Consider the following 21,066-nt stretch of genomic DNA (forward strand, 5'->3'; position numbering starts at 1 on the left):
TGTTCATAAGTATTCACAGCCTTTGCCATGACACTCAAAATTGAACTCCGGTGCATCCTGTTTCCACTGATCATCCTTGAGATGTTTCTACAACTTCATTGGAGTCCACCTGTGGTATATTCAGTTGATTGGACATGGTTTGGAAAGGCACACACCTGTCTATATAAGGTCCCACAGTTAACAGTGCATGTCAGAGCACAAACCAAGCCATGAAGTCCAAGGAATTGTCTGTAGACCTCCGAGACAGGATTGTATAGACGCACAGATATGGAGAAGGGTACAGAAAAATGTCTGCAGCATTGAAGGTCCCAATGAGCACAGTGGCCTCCATCATCCGTAAATGGAAGAAGTTTGGAAGCACCAGGACTCTTCCTAGAGCTGGCTGCCCGATCAAACTGAGCGATCGGGGGAGAATCAAGGGAAAGATGAATGCAGCAATGTACAGAGACATTCTTGATGAAAACCTGCTCCAGAGCGCTCTGGACCTCAGACTGGGGCGAAGGTTCATCTTCCAACAGGACAATGATCCTAAGCACACAGCCAAGATAACAAAGGAGAGGCTACAGGACAACTCTGTGAATGTCCTTGAGTGGCCCAGCCAGAGCCCAGACTTGAACCCGATTGAACATCTCTGGAGAGATCTGAAAATGGCTGTGCACCGATGCTCCCCATCCAACCTGATGGAGCTTGAGAGGTCCTGCAAAGAAGAATGGGAGAAACTGCCCAAAAATAGGTGTGCCAAGTTTGTAGCATCATACAGAAAAAGACTTTAGGCTGTAATTGGTGCCAAAGGTGCTTCAACAAAGTATTGAGCAAAGGCTGTGAATATTTATGAACATGTGATTTCTTTTATTTATTTATTTTATAATTTTTTTAATACATTTGCAAAGATTTCAAACAAACTTCTTTCACATTGTCATTATGGGGTATTGTTTGTAAAATTTTGAGGAAAATAATGAATTGAATCCATTTTGGAATAAGGCTGTAACATAACAAAATGTGGAAAAAGTGAAACTCTGTGAATACTTTCCGGATTCACTGTAAAACTTCCTCCACCATGTCATTTGCACAGATTTTAATCAATTCGGCATCTGTGAACAGCTTTTTGGTCTTTTCCAGGTTCCAAGCCACACGCAAGGATGCTGCTGTGGCATTCTTCTGTACTGATGTGGTTCTGTGAATAACAGCAACTGAGTGCTTGTATGCTGCCACCAATTGTGTTACCTTCTGCTGGCGGCTCTCAGAATGTTCCACATAATTGCAGTTGATGTTGCTATGCAATGCACTGAAATGGCGTTTGATGTTATCTACCTTACAGACTGCCACAGTCTGCATGCATAGTAAACATGTTGGCTTTGCATTTTGGTGGTCAGGCAAAATAAAACAAAATTGTTCAGTCCATTAACTTTTGAATTGTCATTTTTCAGTGTCCTCTTTTCTTTATTTCACACTCGTCATGTTTTCACTGTCATAATATTTTGTCAGTGAAGGTGCTTTTTTTGCTTTTGTGGTTTTGTGCAAGTAACGTGCTTAGACTGACGTTTGCTGCAGCATTGGCATGGGCCAAACATTTGCCTGTGATAAATTATTGAGGAAAATTATTGAGAAACCCTGGCATTAACCTTCGAGGAGACCAGAGGCCTTTTTAATGGATATATATGGAGGAGATGCTTCAGTGTGCTGAAATAAACTGCTTTTGTGCAGAAATGGCTAATCACTTAGGCTAAGGAATTGTCTGCTAATTTTCAAAAATGTTTACACTAATCAATCTTTTTGGAATTAACTCTGTGGGATGTTTACAATAAAATGGCTAATTTATAAGAGAAGGCAGAAAATGTTTGCAACAGGTAGGTGTCAGTTTACGGCTCCCCCCATTAATTTGTATGGTATCCGTAAACGGTCACATAACGGTCAGTGGATCGTTACTGCATAAAAACTGCATAGGAAAGAGTGTAATGTCAACTAGCGTTTTATGACAGTAAGTCACTGTTTGCAGATAAGATGCAAATGAATGGGAAGAGCCATAAAATGACATCTACCTATCGCAAAATTTTCCATGTCTTCTCTTATAAAACAACAATTTTATCAAAAGGAAACTCCACAGTTAATTCCAAAAGATTGGCTAGTGTAAAATATGGCGGTCAATTCATTAAGTGATGAGCTGTTTCCTCACAAAGGCAGCTTTTAAGCATCTCCTCCTTAGACATCCATTAAAAAATAATGGCCACTTGTCTCCTCACCAGTACACTGCCCATTACATGCCTATGGAACAGCCTTGTTATGTTATTTTATGCTAAGCTTGTAGAAAGCCTTGATAGAAGGGTTCTGACAAGGGCGTAGCAGCCGCGGCTTTAAACAGGTGATTTTTGTCCCCCGCACTTTTCCAAGCTAAACCCAAACAAAGTCCAAATGGTGGATTTGTATACAGTACTCTTAGCGTTTTTCTTCTTTGGACTGATTGATCAACCATCCAGCCAATCACAGGTGTGTTATGTATTAGGCCATCAGTCAGACAGACTAATCAAGGCAGCTCCATTCATTTCTACTAAGTTGCTTTCAACAATGCTCATTTATCCATGTTTTTTATCGCCACTGATGCTGAGCTAAATGAATAATCTAGAGATGAGGAACACACAAACAATAGTTATTTATCGGCATATCGTTCTTGATTTTCATCATTACATGAAATGCACTGCAGAATACTTCTTTGAAGCACACATTGTATGTTTATATCAGTGCAAGAGCCTTCATTAAATTATTCTTTGTACATTATGTTTGTGAGGTAATAGTTTGGTCAGTTGTTTTTGCCAATTTAAGCAGATTACTAGATCTGTGCTAAATATGTAAAGCTATTTTTAATATCAGTGCCTGCTTTTTACCTCTATGTTGTTGTGCAGTTGACAAACTGTAGGGAAAAAGATAGATCTGCTGTGCTCTTAGAACACTCTTGCATTTTACTGAAGTGAATAGATATCTAGATATGCTTTTTTATACATGAAAGCATACAGATGTTACTGAAACTCATTATAATTATAAGACTTTATAATATTATTATTATAATATTATTGTTGTCTTTTGATCAAAGTTGTAAACTGTAGGGAAATGATAGATTTGCTTTGTTCTTATAATGTTTAAAACCTCTACTAAGGTCTCTTTGTAGGTCTGTAGACATACATATTTTAAAGGATTACAATTTTATATTTATTATTGATTCAATGACTAACTAATTTCACACAAGACACTCATTTGTCACCACTTTCTGGAATCACCAGAAATAGTCACTGAATCATTAAATGATTATGAACAAGTTTGGTGAAAGTAGTCAAAACACTCAAGCCACTTGGATACATTTTAAACCCACAATACACATGCACAATTGTCATTATTGTAATTGATTAATTGTTTAAATTATTTATTCAGGACCAGCTTGTGCTCAGTCGTTTATTGTCATGTGTGAAACAGAAACAAGTGCTCCACAAGATACCCTTTATTTTTGCAGCTAATTTTGCAATACTCGATTCTTTAAAATATTAAAAGTAAATAATATGAATATATTAATATAATACTTATATCATACATATATCTTAATATATACTGTAATATATTAATACTGTAAGTGTTGGGTCTGTGCGAGCCACCTACTGACAGCTGTGTCCCCCCCACTTTTAAAATGACTGCTACGCCCCTGTGTTCTGATGTATGTGGTTGCTTGGGTGTTCTGGGTCAGTGGTTGCTAGCCCAAGTCAAAAGAGCGCATCCCCTAGATTCTATGAAAATCACTTGGGTCCCTCCTTCAATGTAAGTCAATGGGATTTTTTTGTCCGTCAGGCAAAAATCTAAAGTTTAAACACTTAGAAATGTAATAACACATTTCTAGTCAACAAAATGCACAGTTTTTTTGGTATCATTCGTGTCCCGAATGTGTCCTTTATGGGTCAAACCTACTACAACTTTTCAGAAACCAAGTCTTCAACCTCAATGTCACACCAGAGAATATATAGCCCGAGATGGAGCACTTGTATTAAAATGAATGGGAGAAATTGGCAGGTGTAACACCAGGTGTAGAAAAGGAAGTCCTGCCTAAAAGATAAAAGTAGTAATCACATTTCAGATACATACAGTTAGACATACATGTAATACAGACAAAAAACAAACAAACAAAAAAGCCTTTTTCAGCATGATCTGGGTTGAAAGAGCATGATTTATGGCAGCTGGATGCAGTTCACTTAACGGCCACAGGTGTCACTAATAACAAGGGTTTCTGAATCTTACGTACTGCACCTTTAAAGTCTTCAAGAAAGAAAGATCCAGTTATGCCTTGATTGTAATATTAATGTCAATAAAAGAGCATTCACTTCTAAATGGTTTCCTAGTCAGATGTCTGTACAGTACTAAAAGCCAGTAATTGTATGTGTAATGCAGCAAAAAATAACCCAAAGGATAATTGGGGAAGGAGATTGTTATCTGTTTTTTTGTTTGTTGGTGTAACTGAATTCTGTAGTAATGTGAGGGGTTGTAGAGTGAGGAGAGGGCTTTGACGTCTTAAACAGCTCATTCTTTTGCTTATAATTTGGGGTTGAAGATAATGGACTATAAATGTACAAAAAGCTGTGTTCATTTTTACTTAATTTAATTAATTACATGCCAAGCAAATTTTAACAAGGGAAATATTGACAAATTCCTAATCGATTCAGCATAGCTAAGTGTTTTGTTCCTTAATAAAAGCATTTGTAAAAATATTCATAACAGTCTAGAATGAATGAAAGGGGGAAAAAAGCTCTGCTACAAAACTCATTATCCTTTGAAACATATTTTGAACCATTCATATTAATATTAAATGAAAGCTTGCACATCACAACATAATTTGCACTTGACCTGTGACGGTAGCAAAATAGGATGTGTGGTTGTGGTAGTTTATGCATGTGTGAGGCTTGAATTCACCCCGTAGTGGAAACCTCAGCCAGCAACTACGAAAACGCCATATGCTGAAGGAACAGGGTCACATGCTTTATTCAGTCTCTGAGTCTAGAGAAATTCTCATTAAGAGACAAATTGAAATAATTCTGGCTATCAGACTGAGAGATGCTGCCTTTGCTGCTGTATATTGTTCTCCAGGCTGTGCACCTATCTCAAGGTATGTACGGTTTGTGTAGGCAGACTGGGTTTTTGATCTAGAGAGCATGTGTTCAACTGCGATATATAATATATTTTTCAATATATTTACATTTAGCCTAATATTGTTTTAAAAAAGGACCCAAAAACCTAAATATAGTGGTTCCTGATAATACTTTAGCAGAAAGCTTGTACTATACTCAAAGGGTATTTCACAATTCATCTAACTGTAGCACTTGAAAGAAAATCACTATCATGGATTGAAAGTCAACAGTGCTAGTTAAACAAAACAAAAGACTGCTTTGTGTAAGACATACTTTGTGGTTACAGCAAAGCAAAATGTAACTAATGCAGTGCAATGCCATTTGTATTTTTTTTTTTTTTTTTTAAGTCAATAGAGTAAAAGTGCAGTGATGCCTCGTTTCATTACGTCAATTTCCTTAAGAGATGTTTGCACAAAGTGCAATTGGAGATTCATTTATGTATTTGCAATGCACTTAGCTGCACCATGACACAAATTCACTGTAGATTGAACAATAGTTCTGCCAGAAGACAGAACAATGATTTAAGACTTTTCATATGATGGCTAAAAATCAGAACACAAAAATTCATATGGCTGAATTTCGTCCGACAGTGTGACATTTTTAGATGGGATTTTCTCAGGTTGTGTAAAACAGGTTACGCATAAAGCATTTGATATGGCAAGCAGGCATCCACAAGGGTGTCTAAACATATAGAATAAGATTAATGATATGCTTTACTTCACAATTTTGCTGTAAAGAATGCATTACACAGACAAAAACCTGACCAAAATAGACCACATTATTTTAACTTTTATCCGAGGAAGCATTTGCAAATATTTTCAGCATTTTTTAATTTATTACACTTTTAAGACTATCTCTCTCTCTCTCTTTGTAAGACAATAAATCTAGTTTCCTAGAGAATATTCAAATATTAAATACAAACTATTTGAGTGTTCATTATTTCATATCTTTCAATACCCTGTTTAAATTACGTGTTAGAACGGCGTAAGGTCACACAGATTTTAAAATCAACAGTGTACTTCTTCATCTTTCACATTTAAACAGTACATTTAAAAAACAAAAATTGGCTTGTGTAATGTGTAAATAATACATATATGAGTTATACATTTTTTTTTAAATCTGTAAATGAAGACCAAAAAGTGTATAGACAAGAAAAAAAATGGGACAGTATTTTTAGATTGTTGAGCATTTGAGTGAGAGCGTTCCAGTTAGTCACTAATGCAATTATCATATTTCTGAATGGATTTCAGACTGATATTTTTGAGTGCATTTTAATGACCAAGACTGTCGACGGTCCAGAGCTTCCATTGTCTGAGAATAATTTAGATAAAATGTGTCCTTTGTTAAATTTGGTTTGCACCATCTTATTTAACTATATTTGACTTAGAAAAAGCTATATTTAATAATATATATTTTGGTTATATTTTGTATCTTTCTGCAACCTCATTAGCAACAAAACTGTAAATATATAAATAATGACAAATGACCAGAAAATGGATACTTCACATACACACAACACTAAATTCAAACTTATTCCAAGTTATGTACGTTAATCACATTTTTGTATTTATTTTTAAAGTCAGCCTTAATTACTTTGTCAAATGCAAACCTGTGAATTTAACTTTGCAACTTAATGCAAGCTTTAGCGAAGCTTCAGCGAAAAGCGTTTTTGTTTGTTTTTATGTTGAGCTGAGTCTGCTCTTTTATGTATCTTATTGTTTGCTGTTGGCTTTGATGAAAATAATTTTTGCAGAATGACAGCACATTGATAGGCCGTGAATCAAACATTGCAAGCGCTCTGTTCTACTTTTGCAAAAATATCTAACATGCCCTCAGGTAACATGTACTAAGCAAAACTCATTATTTTAATCACTTTTCATCTCCAGGGCTCAACAGTACAGATGACCTTCCTCCGAAAAGTGTGGCAAATGCTGATCACTCTGACAAACAGAGTAAGTTGAATGATTCATTTTAGTTTAAAAAGACTCATATGTCCTTCCATTGGAAGTATCATGTCTAGTTACATATTTGCAAAGGTACAGTCATTGGCAATCTTCAATCTTGATCAAAAAAGCTTGCTTAACTTTCAAGCAGCATGCCGATTTGCCCTTAAAAGTATCAAGCAGTTAATCAAGATGTTAAACAATATGCATCAGAAATGGGTTTGACGAAAGCCTGCTGGGATCCCAAATCATCAAACAGAACATAGAAAAGATATCATCAAGACCACCAGCAGATTGCACTGTAAGAGCTGTGAGAGCAATCTACCACGCCAGAGATAACCGGTTCATAAACTTTATCTCACAGTCAAATTCATTTTAAAATGATTAAGCACTGCTGAAGGGAATAGTTCGTCTTAAAATGAACATTATGCCATCTTTTATTCTCTCTCATGTCATTCCAAACCCATTTGACTTAATTTCTGCCATGGAACACAAAAGGAAGTATTTATGGAAGAATGTCCAAGCTGTCCTAGCCATATAGGTTTGGAACAACATGACTAAATGATGACACAATTTTCACAATTTTGGGTAAGCTACCCCTTTAATAATTGCATTCAAGTAGATGGAGTGGTGGTGGCGTAGTGGTCTAAAGCACATAACTGTTAATCAGAAGGTTGCTGGTTCGATCCCCATGGCCACCACCATTGTGTCCTTGAGCAAGGCACTTAACTCCAGGTTGCTCCGAGGGGATTGCCCTGTAGTAAGGGCACTGTAAGTCTGCCAAAATCCATAAATGTAAGTAATGATGAAACTGGTAAATGATGCATTCTAATAATGATGCTTTACACACATTTACACAGAGAGATCAGACTTGAGACAAAAGCCCTTGCATTCGATGGGGAGTCCCTAATTGATATCCACACCTCTCCACCAACTATTTTACTAACAGTTGAAAATCATACAAGCAACCCCTAACACTATTCTCACTTTGGGTCAGCCCAAAGAAAGATCTTCAGAATCGGTCATTATACAGATATACACAAACACAGTCTGCATCCTGTAGTCACAAATCTGGAGAATTTCATGAGCTTAAACCACACTGTGGAGGCAATGTCATAAACTTTCTAAAAAAAAAAGTTCTTTCCCCAGTGTCCTCCATGCTACAGTATGACATTTCCACAGGAAGTGACTCACGGGATGTGGCTGTGTTGCAGTGTACTGCTACAAAGTTTTGCAACACAAAACAATTCCCCACAGTTTAGATATTCACTTTGTTGTGTTGGTCTAAATAAAAGTCTAGTGTCTGCTGTATTAGAAATATGCACTGACAACAGTCCATAGCCTCAAACAGGGAACAATTTGGTGTCCCATTTCTTCTTTAAAGGCAGTAGCACAAATTCCATGTTTTTTTTGTTTTGTTTTGAGAACTATTAGGAACTATTATGTGATATAAAATTAACCAAGCATGAACATTAACTAGTTTTAAACACATCAAATGTCAGTATAACGCCCCTTTAAAGTGGCGATTTTGACCTGCCCCACCTCCAATGTCTTGACCTTCCTGACTGTATCCAACAATGAAAATCAACTATTTAAAATTACGATGTCATAATTTTGACAATGTGTTGAAATGATATTCAATGCTTTATAGTAAAAATATAGTTTAATTATTAACAAATTTTAATGACCAAAAAGATCATATTAAGCTATGTTGACACACAACGGCATGATTGTCCTCTAATTAAAAAATATTGCTTAAAATTGTAACACCCAAGAAGTAACATCATTTGGACGTTTTCTTTAACATTGTGGGAAGACAATTTAATAATCTAATTCTGTAAAAAATGTTATGCAAAGTTTTAGTTTACAGATTTCTGCATTCATCTAGCTCAACCGATCAACCAAATATTTTTCTATAATTTATGGGATTTATAAGTTTATCAGTTCAATTGAGGGTACATTTGACTTTTAGCCCTGGGTTTTATTTAAAATTAAAATTTTTATATACAATTATTTATGTTTATATATAATAATAATAATAATAATAATAATAATAATAATTATTATTATTATTATTATTTGCTAGAAAATAAGATCATACAAATCAGGGTTTTAATTTTAATTTAATTTAATTTGACCTCCGGAGGTGGGCGATTAACAGTTTCTGAAGGTTAAGCAGCTGTCTTACAGTGTACATTTGTTGAAAAAGATTATTTATTAAAAATTTTAGGCCACATTTTATTTTCTATTCATGCAAAAGTGGCCAGAACAGTACAGTGATGCAATGAGAATGATAGAAACAGTTGGTAGACGAATTTGTGAAATGTTCAATTAATTCCATTAATGACAATTTACTCTTTCTAAACTTTAGTTGAGCCCTCTATGCTAAGACTGTCCCGGGACTGCTCTGGTGTTGTAAGGGCTCTTCACCATAACACTACAGTGGATGTGACCCTCAACCTGCTGGATTCTCAGGAAAAGAAAGAGCTTGCTGATCAAATCTGTGAAAGTCTTGGTTGTGGCCATTTTTTTGAACATGGTGTAACTGCAACAGTACGCAATGGCACTTGTCTTGCAGGCTGCATCCTTAGAGACTCAAAACTGCACAACTGCACTACAGCTGCAGAACATGACTGCACAAATGCAACTGAAATAATTTGCGGTGAGATCTTTACAGCATTCATTCTCACTCGTAGAGATGTTTTGATTAGCCCACCACTTTTGTCTCACCCTAAAGAAAGAACTATCATAATTTACTTAACCTAATATCGTTCCAAACCCATTTGATTTTATTTCTTCAGTAAAATGCAAAAGTTATTGTTAGCCTCAGTCACCATTCACTTTCATGACAGAGGTTAACATTCTGCCTAACATCTCGTTTTGTGTTCCATGGGAAAAAGAAAGTCATAAATGTTTGGAACAACATGAGGGAGAAGAAAGACACAGAATTTTCATTTTGGGTGAACTAACCATTTAAAGAAATAGTTACTTCAGAATAAACAGTTTGTTGATCAATTCATGTAGTTCTCTAGTCTTACTGTAGCAACAGTTACACTAGTAACATAGCAACTTCAGATCAATATATATATATATAGAATGTGAACATGGTTTATCCAATTTGGATTTAAACTTGGAAATATCTGTTTTATAATTGTGATTTGATAGAGCACCAGGCTGTCCGACTGGTTGGAGGACATGACCGCTGTTCTGGACGGGTGGAGCTACTGCAGTCTGGACACTGGGGAACAGTATGTGATGATCATTTTGACATGAGAAGTGGAAATGTAGTATGTGCCCAGCTGAACTGTGGCATTGCAGAATATGTGTCCTATCTTGGGGCTGGAACAGGACACATTTATATCAGCAAAATGAAATGCAAAGGCTCAGAGAGCAACTTATGGGAGTGCAATCTCAACGACACCACTCCCAGCAACTACTGTGGACATAAAGAAGATGCCGGAGTTGTGTGCTCAGGTAATGTACACATTCAGTATACTAAAAGGCTAAGAGCTAAATAACACAAAACTTAACAAGTGTTATGGCTTGTAGTCAATGTCTAGTAGTTTTGAAGCTATCTATATTTTAGTGTACCCTTAAAAGTTGACAAAATTAACCTTTAGCATATATACACATTTTCCTGGAAAATATAACAGAAATATTGATGACTCATTGAATTTTGTCCAATCAGATGCTCCCTAGATTGAGAATGTCCCACCAACATCTGTACCACCCACTAGCAAATAGCAAATCATGGATCATGGCTGTGGCATAAGTACATATGTCCAGCTCAAACTTCTTGTTTCAATTTGAAATATGTCAACACAAACAAAAATAGTTGCTTGTCTAGTGATTTAATTATTAATCTCTTTACATTGAATAATACATAATAATAATAATACACAGCAATATTGTGGTTGAGGTTTTAGTATGTGACCTTATATGTATATATGTATATATATATATATATATATATATGTGACCTTATATGTATTTATATATATATATACACACACACACACACACACACACACACACTCATATATATATATATATATATATATATATATATATATATATATATATATATATATATATATACACACACACACACACACACACACACACACACACACACACACAGTATATTTGGAGACGCTGGGACATTCTGCAGTAATTTCCATTTTAGCTGGTTTAAAAATAAGGCAAAAGAGAGCTGGACAGGTTTTCAACAGTAGTACTGAAATGTCAAGGTACAAATGTGTAAGTTTCAGCTTGTGAGCATATTCATATTGATAATTTCTTGGTCAGTTGTATTCCTTTGATTTATTCAATGGATTGAACATTTTTCATGTAGAAATTTCTGAGATCTCGCCCACAACAGACGACACAACCAAGTTTATAACGCATACGGCAGGTAATGCTTCAGTTCCTTCTGTTGTACAAGGAAAAATACAAGATTACAATGTGGTGACATAGCATAATAAACAATGTATCTTTTATTTATTGTTTTCTTTAGAGACCACCGTAGTGTCGGCTATGGAACCCGGCAGTGGAGTTTCAGCAGCAGCAATTGGCTGCTTCATCTTATCTATTGTGCTACTGCTGTTTATTTTATCAAATGCTACTCTCTGTGTGCATTTCAAAAGAGGACAGGGCAAGTACAACCACTTTTTTCCATTCTGCACGTTTCACTAATCTTACAATATAATGTCACAATATAGTGTTTGGAAGTAAATACTGTGAAGTCTAGTTAACCTAAATATCTCATAAATATGGATGTAAACATTCTGCAGCAATGTAAATTAATAGGCAGGAGATGAAGAGAGTGTGTTGTGGTTAAGAGCATCATTTTGAAAAGAATGATCAATCGTATCAAAAGTATAAAAAAGTTGAATTGAACCATTTTTTTTCATGATTTCATGATTATTTAGTAAAGAATCATTAAGTGATTGTTTACTAAATATTTTGTAATTCACATTATTTAATAAAGAATTATATCAAATTGTTGTCAGAGTAAATCTTCACATCCCTACTTATAAACAAAAATATTAAGCCTTTAAGGGATAGTTCACACAAAAAGAAAAATTCTCTCATCATTTGCTCACCCTCATGCCATCCCAGAAGTGTAAGACGTTCTTTCTTCAGCTGAAAACAAATGAAGATTTTTAGAAGAATATCTCTGCTCTGTTGGTCCATAAAATTCAAGTAAATTGTGATCAGTTACATTTTGGTTTGTTCTCAACCAAAACCAAATGGATCGCTTCAGAAGACATGGATTAAACCACTGGAGTCTTATGGATTACTTTTGTGCTTACTTTATCTCCTTTGTGGAGCTTTTGGAGTTCTGGTCACCTTTCACTTGCATTGTAGGGACCTACAGAGCTGAGATATTCTTCTAAAAATCTTTGTTTGTGTTCAGCAGAATAAAAGAAATTCATACACATCTAGGATGCATGAGGGTGGGTAAATGATGTGCGAATTAAAATTTTGGGGTGTACTAACTCTTTAATAGTGCCCATTCACACATCTGTGTGTATTATTGTGAAAAAGACAGTAAAACACACCATAGAAAATATTTTACATCAACAAATTTAAACCCACCCAGTTTTAAGGGCTAGTTGAAATCCAAATAGGAGAAATCCTCTTCATTCCAAATATCCAAAATCATACATCTAATTATTATTATTATTATTTTTTTTAATTCTTTGATTACATTTCTGAGTTTAAGTTTAACACGGACTGTAATTTTATACAATTCAAAGGTATCTTTTGGCTTCTCTAATGATTTCTAGACAACACAGTGTGGGTTAAATATGTTCCATCTATGTATATACCAGCAAGTGGTTTTTCATAGCACATGAAAAGAGTCCAACCTTTTGCCTCTGTGTGAATGTGAACTTGTTCTTTTGATATTAGCTTATGCAACAACAAAAAAAGCTTAAGATAGAAGCTTAGTGCTGCATGATGCATTTTAAGCCATTCCTATTCATCCTCTGTGCCGACAGCTTGTGTGATTCCTCAACATCACAGTTATTTCCACACAAGCACAGAGTCCCAGTCCAATGTACAAATAGTAACCAACCAGCAGTTTGTTCCATCCGCGGGGGAAATACTTCAGCACGGTGCGTGTTCACATATTTTTTGTTGTCTGTAATTTACATTGGAGTTCAAAAGTCTGATGCCACCATAGGAAATGTCTAATTTGCATTTTTCTAATTCATTACAGTTTATTTGGAATACAAATGTATTAAATGCATAATGAATAAAATGATATAGGATTTCATTAGTACTGCAGTTGAAGATACATTTGAGAAAACCTAGCATTGCTTGGAGTTCCTACCAGTGTAAATGGAACAGTTAACAAATAGAAAATAAAAAAATAAAAATATATATATATATATATATGTATATATATATATATATATATATATATATATATATATATATATATATATATATATATATATATATTGTCCAACCTACATAGATTTTTAACTAAATAGGAACAAAATATTTTTGACTAAATATTGTAATTATCATGAAGATATCTGTTATGGTCATACTTTCAATTTTGCATGATTCGAAGACTCTTCTTTCTTGTTGTTTTGTTCCACAGAAGTTCCTGTTCCAAAACTGAGCACAAACTATGCCTATAAATATTCCAGGACAACAGATCGAACCTCTTTCAACTCTGACAGCTCTGCTGGTTCAAACTATGAACATCACAACAGCGATCTAGTACAAAGACTTCGAAACAACTTACACAGTATGCTGGTTTTCACTGCCAACATTGCTAGCAATTAACCAAAACACAACAACTGCCAAAATTGATATGATTTTTTTACAAATAAGACACATCAGAGTCAATTTCCCCATCAAAAATACACCAGTCAGTAAAGGAAAATGGTTTCCCTGTATTTTAGTAAGCAATAAAGTTGGGGTGTTATATGAGAGAATGTATACAGCAGAAGCCATCCAGAACTAGTAAGTAGGGCTTAAGCCTTATGAATTTGTCAGAATACAGTATGCCAGTGATACATAATGTGTAAGACTGCACAAAGGGGCTGTATCACAGACAGTCTTTCTTTATGGTGTTGAAAAGGTCTGTTCACTGATTCAGAGAGTACTTCCTCAGAAATGTGTTATAAAAACAGACTCACTAGATCAGCATCTTTTGTGTTATATTTCATGTCACAAACAATGTAGAGTTCAATTCAATGTAACAACCAAAGCAGTTATTATTTTTGAATATCTTTTCCCATAAGACCCCTGAGATCTTCTTTTTGTAACCATAAAGATGCGAATCAAACAAACTGTGAACAAAAACTCAATTACCTACTTTAAGCTGACACAGTATGGTTGCAGTTAAAGGTGCACTCAGACATTTTTTGTTCCGTTTGCGTCAGTCATCTTGGACATCCATCATAATGAAAAAGTTTTCAGTTACTCATTGCCACTGAAAAAATGCCTTATTCTCTGTCAGATAGTAAGTGACAAGTCATGAATAATCAATAATTAGTCTTTTGCTATTGTATATTTTAATCATACCTTAATTTGTTTATTTAAAGAGGAATATCCCTAAAAATGATATCTCATTATTTCTCTTGGAGGGTAAACATCTGATTTAATAATGTGACAGTAGTTATCCTCTGAAAGACTGCCTTTAAGAGTAAATAGTATGTTTTAGTACAGAAATAGATCTTAAATGTTTGAATTCTTCTCTGCTCTACATACAGTAAATGCAGTAGATGCGAATGATTCAAGCAGTACATCCTCTGGAGAGGGCTACGAAAACACATCGATCGGCACAAACAACATTCTCAAGTCACGTAAGCACACATAAAAATATGATAGGTTCATGAGCAAGATAACTACTATACCTTCATATGATTCATTTGATAAAGATAGAACATGCAAAGATGAATAGTGGCTCCAAAATTAATTTGGACACTAAAGCTACACTTAAAAACGTAGTACTTCATCACATTAATTATGGATTTGTTGCATTTTTGACAACCAGAAATCCATATATATATATATATATAAATAACAACATTAAAACCACCTGCCTAATATTATGCCAGACGGGCTGGTTTGACTATTTCTGTAACTGCTGATCTCCTGGGATTTTCACACACAGCAGTCTCTAGAATTTACTCAGAATGGTGCCAAAAAAACATCCATTGAGTGGCAGTTTTGTGGACGGAAACGCCTTGTTGATGAGAGAGGTCAACAGTGAATGGCCTGACTGGTTTGAACTGACGAAGTCTACCGTAACTCAGATAACCACTCTGTACAATTGTGGTGAGAAGAATAGCATTCAGAGATGCGGGTTGGCAATGTTTTGGTTGCACGAGGGGGACCTACACAATAATATGGAGGTGGTTTTAATGTTGTGGCTGATCAGTATATTTATATATGTATCATTTGAAATCTAATAGGCAAAATTTTTCTTTCTAATACCACTTGGTTTTTTATGTTGTTAAGTAATGCCAAGAAATTCATAGAATTTTAGAGGGACACTGTATCTAATATTTTATCTTTTTTCCCCTCTTGAAGTTGAGGAAACACCATCACCTCGAGAAAAGACACCATCACCTCATGAAAAGTCACCATCGACACCCCTGTCTTCTAGTGGCCATCACTTACCAGGCATAGACTGTCAAAGTCAACATATTATTTATCAATATGACCAAACAGTGTTTCTCCTCTGAGAGATTGCCTTTAATACTAAATATTGTCTTTAATTAGTGAAATAATTTTCATATTTAAGAATTCTCCTTTCTCTTTGGCAGAAGTTTTTAATGATTCAGATAGTACATCTTCTGGAGAGTGGTATGAATACACGAAGATCGACATGGAAAACAATCTCCAGTCTGGTATGCTCAAATAAAATAAAAGTACATGTATACATTATTTTATTTATTTAAATATATATTTTAATTTATATGGAGGAAACTGTGGCTAGTCATCACACATTTTATTACAGTGAAAGTAGGTTTACTTTTTGCAGATATGCATATCTTGAGATCTTGATAAAAAAAAAGCTAAAAAAAAAATCATAACGTAACATACAAAAATATCAAACCCTTGTTGTGGCCAACAGTAAAAAAAAAAAATCTAAATATATAAAACACATGTGACAACTTGCCCAAAAATAAATATGAGGAACTGCCCTGAATTAAAAATGACTTTGTTTTCATAATACAGTTCAAGCCTTCGGTTTAAATCTATCTTCATTTTGTTGTTGACCCTTGCCTTAATTTATCCCAGTGTGGTTTTATCAATTTATAAAAAAATAAAAAAAAAAACAGATTGTTGTTATTTTAAACCAACATACAAAATCACTGTAAAAGAAAACAACCATGGATATGGATTATTAATTGAAAACCTTCTAGCTACTGAGATATATCCCTTGTGACAGCATGTCTGTGTGACAACCATAGCCCCAGTCTTTCCTATGTTAAAGCATGCAGTGTATTTGAACTGAACTTTCAGTAGATTTATTCAATCAAGACGGAAATGTCGAGTAGAGTTCACTTAAACTTCAGACATCTTTTATTTCTCTAGATAACGACGAAAACCCATCACTTCCTGAGAACTCTCTACAGACATTGCACAGTGCTCAGATGACAGCAAACACTGATGCTTATGGTGAGCCTTGCTTACCCAACAGTCAAGGTACATCTTTGATATGACAGTATTTGACAAAAGCATGTTTTGCTCAGGGATTCTGGGATGTATGAATTATTTTCTGCTTGATCTTTGGCTGTAGATGTGAATGACTCAGACAGTACATCTTCTGGAGAGTGCTATCAAAACATAGATGCAGACACCTTTCTTCAGTCTGGTATGATCAAATGAACCATATACAGTGAGGTCCAAAAGTTTGAGACCACTAGTAGGACTTGGCGCTATGGCAATATTTTTCAACCTATTGGGGATATTTGAAATATCTCGATAATTATATGTTTGCTCCAAATTGACATAATAGTGTCAATTTTGTATTTATTATTTTAAATCAGAGGAACCATCCTTTCAACCCAACAACTAGAGTAGCCAATTAGATAAAAAAAATGTTTAACACAATAGACAAATAATGATATCAAATCTAAAATATTTAAGTCATATTTGCCACAGTTTTTACTAAATGAACACAGGGAAGAATTATATTTAATCATTTTCATTCATATGCCCAAATATATAACAATATATAGTTAGGATATATATTATAATAGTTTATTCACTTATTTTTTGGAACAGCTGAATATTATTATAATATTAAATTAATATTATGGAAACCAGTCAGTTTTAATATTGTAATATAATACTCAATTATTATTATTATTATGGGGATTTGCTTAATACAACAGTAGGCTATTTTTTTGTTAAAACGTGTGAATTATTTGAGCTGTTAAATTGTTTTAGTTGTTTTCACAGACGTTTTAGCGTTTACATGTTGCGTTGTCATGGCAATGAAGATGTTAAGTTTGATATAACCTCACACAAAAAAAGTTAGTGAGGGATTTTATCACAGTAAAATCATGTTAACATGCATATTGTTTATGTATTGTGGATTATTATAATTTTGATGCAATTTTTACAAAAGAAGTGTCTTGAAATTAGTCTAATGAGGTGCTCTATGTAGCGGCTAAATATATATATTTTTTTTAATTATGGCGATACTGCTTAATTTTAATAGGCTACTACCAGCCAAATCATTTCAATAATATTGTGAATATTCAATATATTGCCCAGCACTAGTAAAAATATTCCTGTTTTGTATTTTTCTAATTTGTATTTTTCACTACCAATTATTAGCATAACAATTTAAGAGAAATGTCTAATTGAAAATTGTACATTAATTTTTCAGAATTTCTTAAGTTCCTCTTCTGTTTTATTGACAGCATGCACTTGAGCTGGCATGCAGTCCACATGTTTGTACAAAACCTGATGACCCATGTTATGCCAGAATGATCTGAGAATGTCCCAAAGAGCATCTTGTGTTCTTCATTGAAATCAAGGAATTCTGATATTTTGCACAAATGAGTTAATATGGTCAATGACACAAATTTGCTTGCATTTGAATATTGACCACGATATAGTGCCGAATCTTAATTATTTATTTTTCATTTTATGTCATAATGTTTCAAAATCCTAAAACTTTCCAGTTTTTAATTAGATTTTGAATACGGTCTCAGACTTTTGGAACCCACAACAGACTTATTTGAATTATATTATTAATTATTTTAACTGCACCTTTCAAACAACTTTATTAAAATGTATGTACTATTCAGGTCTCTTCTCCTGTTTTTTTTTTTTTTTTTAAAGAAAGCCCATCCCTTCCTGAGCAGACACCCCTGAATCACCACAGTACACAGATGACAGGAAGCACAGGTGGTTATGAAGACCACCATGCACCTAGAAACCTCAGTCAAGGTATAACTTGTACTTAACCATGTGGCAATATTTTCTCCACTCTATTGCTCACCTTTTTTGAAAACCCCAACATAACTCTTTTGAAGTTGTCTTCTGTACATCAGACCTTAAAGTAGGCAAAAACACTGACAAACAAAACATAATTGAAACATGTTTTTATTTTTTAGAAACCGATAATAGTAGCATATCATCGGAGGCATCATATGTAAATGTTCCACCAAGAAAAGATTCTTCTGAAAGAGAAGTCTCATCAGACAGCGACTACGACCAGGCTGAAAACTGGTGAAATCAACGTGGCTACAACAAGAGACATTTGTGCACAAAAGTGAAATACAGAGAAACTCCAAACAACATCCCAAAAAGGATGGCTAACTCTTTATTCCTAATTCAACATCTGGATGTGTATAGTGCTGTGCATTTATTATTTAGGACTGAGGATTCACAACAATGGTGTCCCTAACACTTGAACAAAGATGTGGAATGTAACCCAATTGGGCACTTGCAATACCCAAGTGTTTCTAAGGACTATTCAGCAAGAACTGGGATAATTAACAATTGAATAACATTTGCAAACAAACATAAATTAACAAATTAAAATAAAAATTTTAAACAATGACAAAGATCCAGCATCGTAATGTTTTTTCTAGTATTTAACTTCATCTAATTATTTTATAATATCAAAACTCATAAAATTGTCCTGTATGAAAATTTCCCTATTTAAGTATGAAGTTGTAGTTTTTTATAGAGAGCAACAAGTGCACGCCAACTTTTTCAGTCATCTTGGTTCTGGAAGTTTTTTTCCCATTCTCATTAGGAATTTCATAAAATTATTTATAAATGAATTGTAAGCCATGAACCAGGTATAGACATTGTGGGTATGTACTTTGTCTTTAATGAGGGAATGAAGCATTGCGAATGACAATGGAAATATAAAAAACTATTGAATTTGAGTAGTTAATAAGACGTATACAAACAATATACTTTTATCGTATTACAAAATATTCAGACGTATTTAAAAAAACCTCACTGAGAACTTAATTAGGAACATCTGTATACCTTATTTATGTGATTATGTAATCAGAAAATCATGTGGCAGCAGTGTAATGCATAAACTCATGCAGATATGGGTCAGGAGCTTCACTTAAAGTTCACAACAACCATCAGAATGAGGAGAAAATGTGATTTCGACCGTGGCATGATTGTTGGTGCCAGAAAGGCTGGTTTGAGTATTTCTGTAACTCCTGATCTCCTGGGGTTTTCATGCACAACGGTCTCTAGAATTTACTCAGAATGGTGCCAAAGATCCAGCGAGTGGCAGTTCTGTGGATGGAAACACTTTGTTGTTGAGAGAGAGAGGTCAAAAGAGAATGGCCAGACTGGTTTAAACTGACAGAAAGGCTACGGTAACACAGCTAACTTGTAAATTGTAGTGAGAATAGCATCTCAAAATTCACTAATCATCGAAACTTGAGGCAAATGGGTTACAACAGCAGAAGAACACCATAGTGTTCCTAATGAAATGCTCAGTATATATATAAGCTATATATATATATATAGAGAGAGAGAGAGAGAGAGAGAGCTGTCAGAATTAACGCATTAATGCATGCGATTAATTAAAAAAGTTTAACAAGTAGGTCTACATTTTTCTTAATTGCAATTAGGGATGTCGCAATTGCCCTATTTCACAATTAACCGCGATTAAAATGGTCACTGTTATTAAACTGTAAGAATTTGGAAGCTAAGGCTAAAAACCGGATAAAAACAACCATGTTGTCTATTTTAAAAACAATTACTGAAAATTAGTCTTTCGGTGTGGCTCTATCTACTTGCTCCGCGCGTGTACCCTGCCCTCTGTCTGGCTGGCTGTGAGGCTGTTACTAAGGTGATATTAAGAAAAATTTCACCTCACATTGCTCGCGCGAGTTTGACCGCTGGATTATAAATGTGTGTTTAAACTCACGTTTGTGCGAGTAACGCGAACCTGTGCGTATTCCCCCTTCTCCAGAAAAGGACAGGAGGAGGGGCTTCTATGACTTGGTTCATAGTAAAGTACAACCAATAGCTGGAATCAAGTAGACGCGCATATTTTCAGAATTTACAAGGTAGTCCAACTTCTTCGCTCACTTTCCTCCAAGCGATGTCTTTTTTCGTCCGGTCTCTGTACATGTATGACATAGTGTCATACAATTCCGGGTGCCCACACACACCGCATTTTTTCAGATTTCTTCTGCTACTACATCAGTACGTCAGTGACATCCGGACAATCTCAATGCTGATAGGCTTTCGCGACAATGCGTCATGTGGATTTTTAGCTCGAGTTCACAAATTTCAACAGCATGTCATTACGAATGCTGCAATAAAACTTAAGTTGTGATATGTTTGTGGAGGTTTTTATTGTTTCATAATACGTAAATTTGCATATAATCGTAAAAATCTTGATTTTTTTTTATCAGACAATAATCATTCCATCAACATTAACATTGTGACATCCCTAATTGCGATGAACGCATTTACCGTTAATACAGCAT

The 21,066-nt window shown here is 34.6% G+C and overlaps 1 protein-coding gene across 1 annotated transcript; it reads left to right on the forward strand.

The window, feature by feature from the left end:
- The first annotated feature begins 4,996 nt into the window (after positions 1-4,996).
- Positions 4,997-20,723, forward strand: LOC127656140 (T-cell differentiation antigen CD6-like). The gene is made up of 15 exons (XM_052144320.1): positions 4,997-5,134; positions 7,043-7,108; positions 9,471-9,761; positions 10,265-10,573; positions 11,454-11,513; positions 11,616-11,753; positions 13,105-13,221; positions 13,716-13,865; positions 14,836-14,928; positions 15,659-15,751; positions 15,895-15,978; positions 16,670-16,780; positions 16,875-16,949; positions 18,431-18,538; positions 18,706-20,723. The coding sequence occupies exons 1-15, from the start codon at positions 5,083-5,085 to the stop codon at positions 18,822-18,824; spliced, it is 1,866 nt and encodes a 621-aa protein (XP_052000280.1). The 5' UTR covers positions 4,997-5,082; the 3' UTR covers positions 18,825-20,723.
- The last annotated feature ends 343 nt before the right edge of the window (positions 20,724-21,066 follow it).

This window comes from Xyrauchen texanus, chromosome 15, assembly GCF_025860055.1.
Source record: "Xyrauchen texanus isolate HMW12.3.18 chromosome 15, RBS_HiC_50CHRs, whole genome shotgun sequence".
NCBI lineage: Eukaryota > Metazoa > Chordata > Actinopteri > Cypriniformes > Catostomidae > Xyrauchen > Xyrauchen texanus.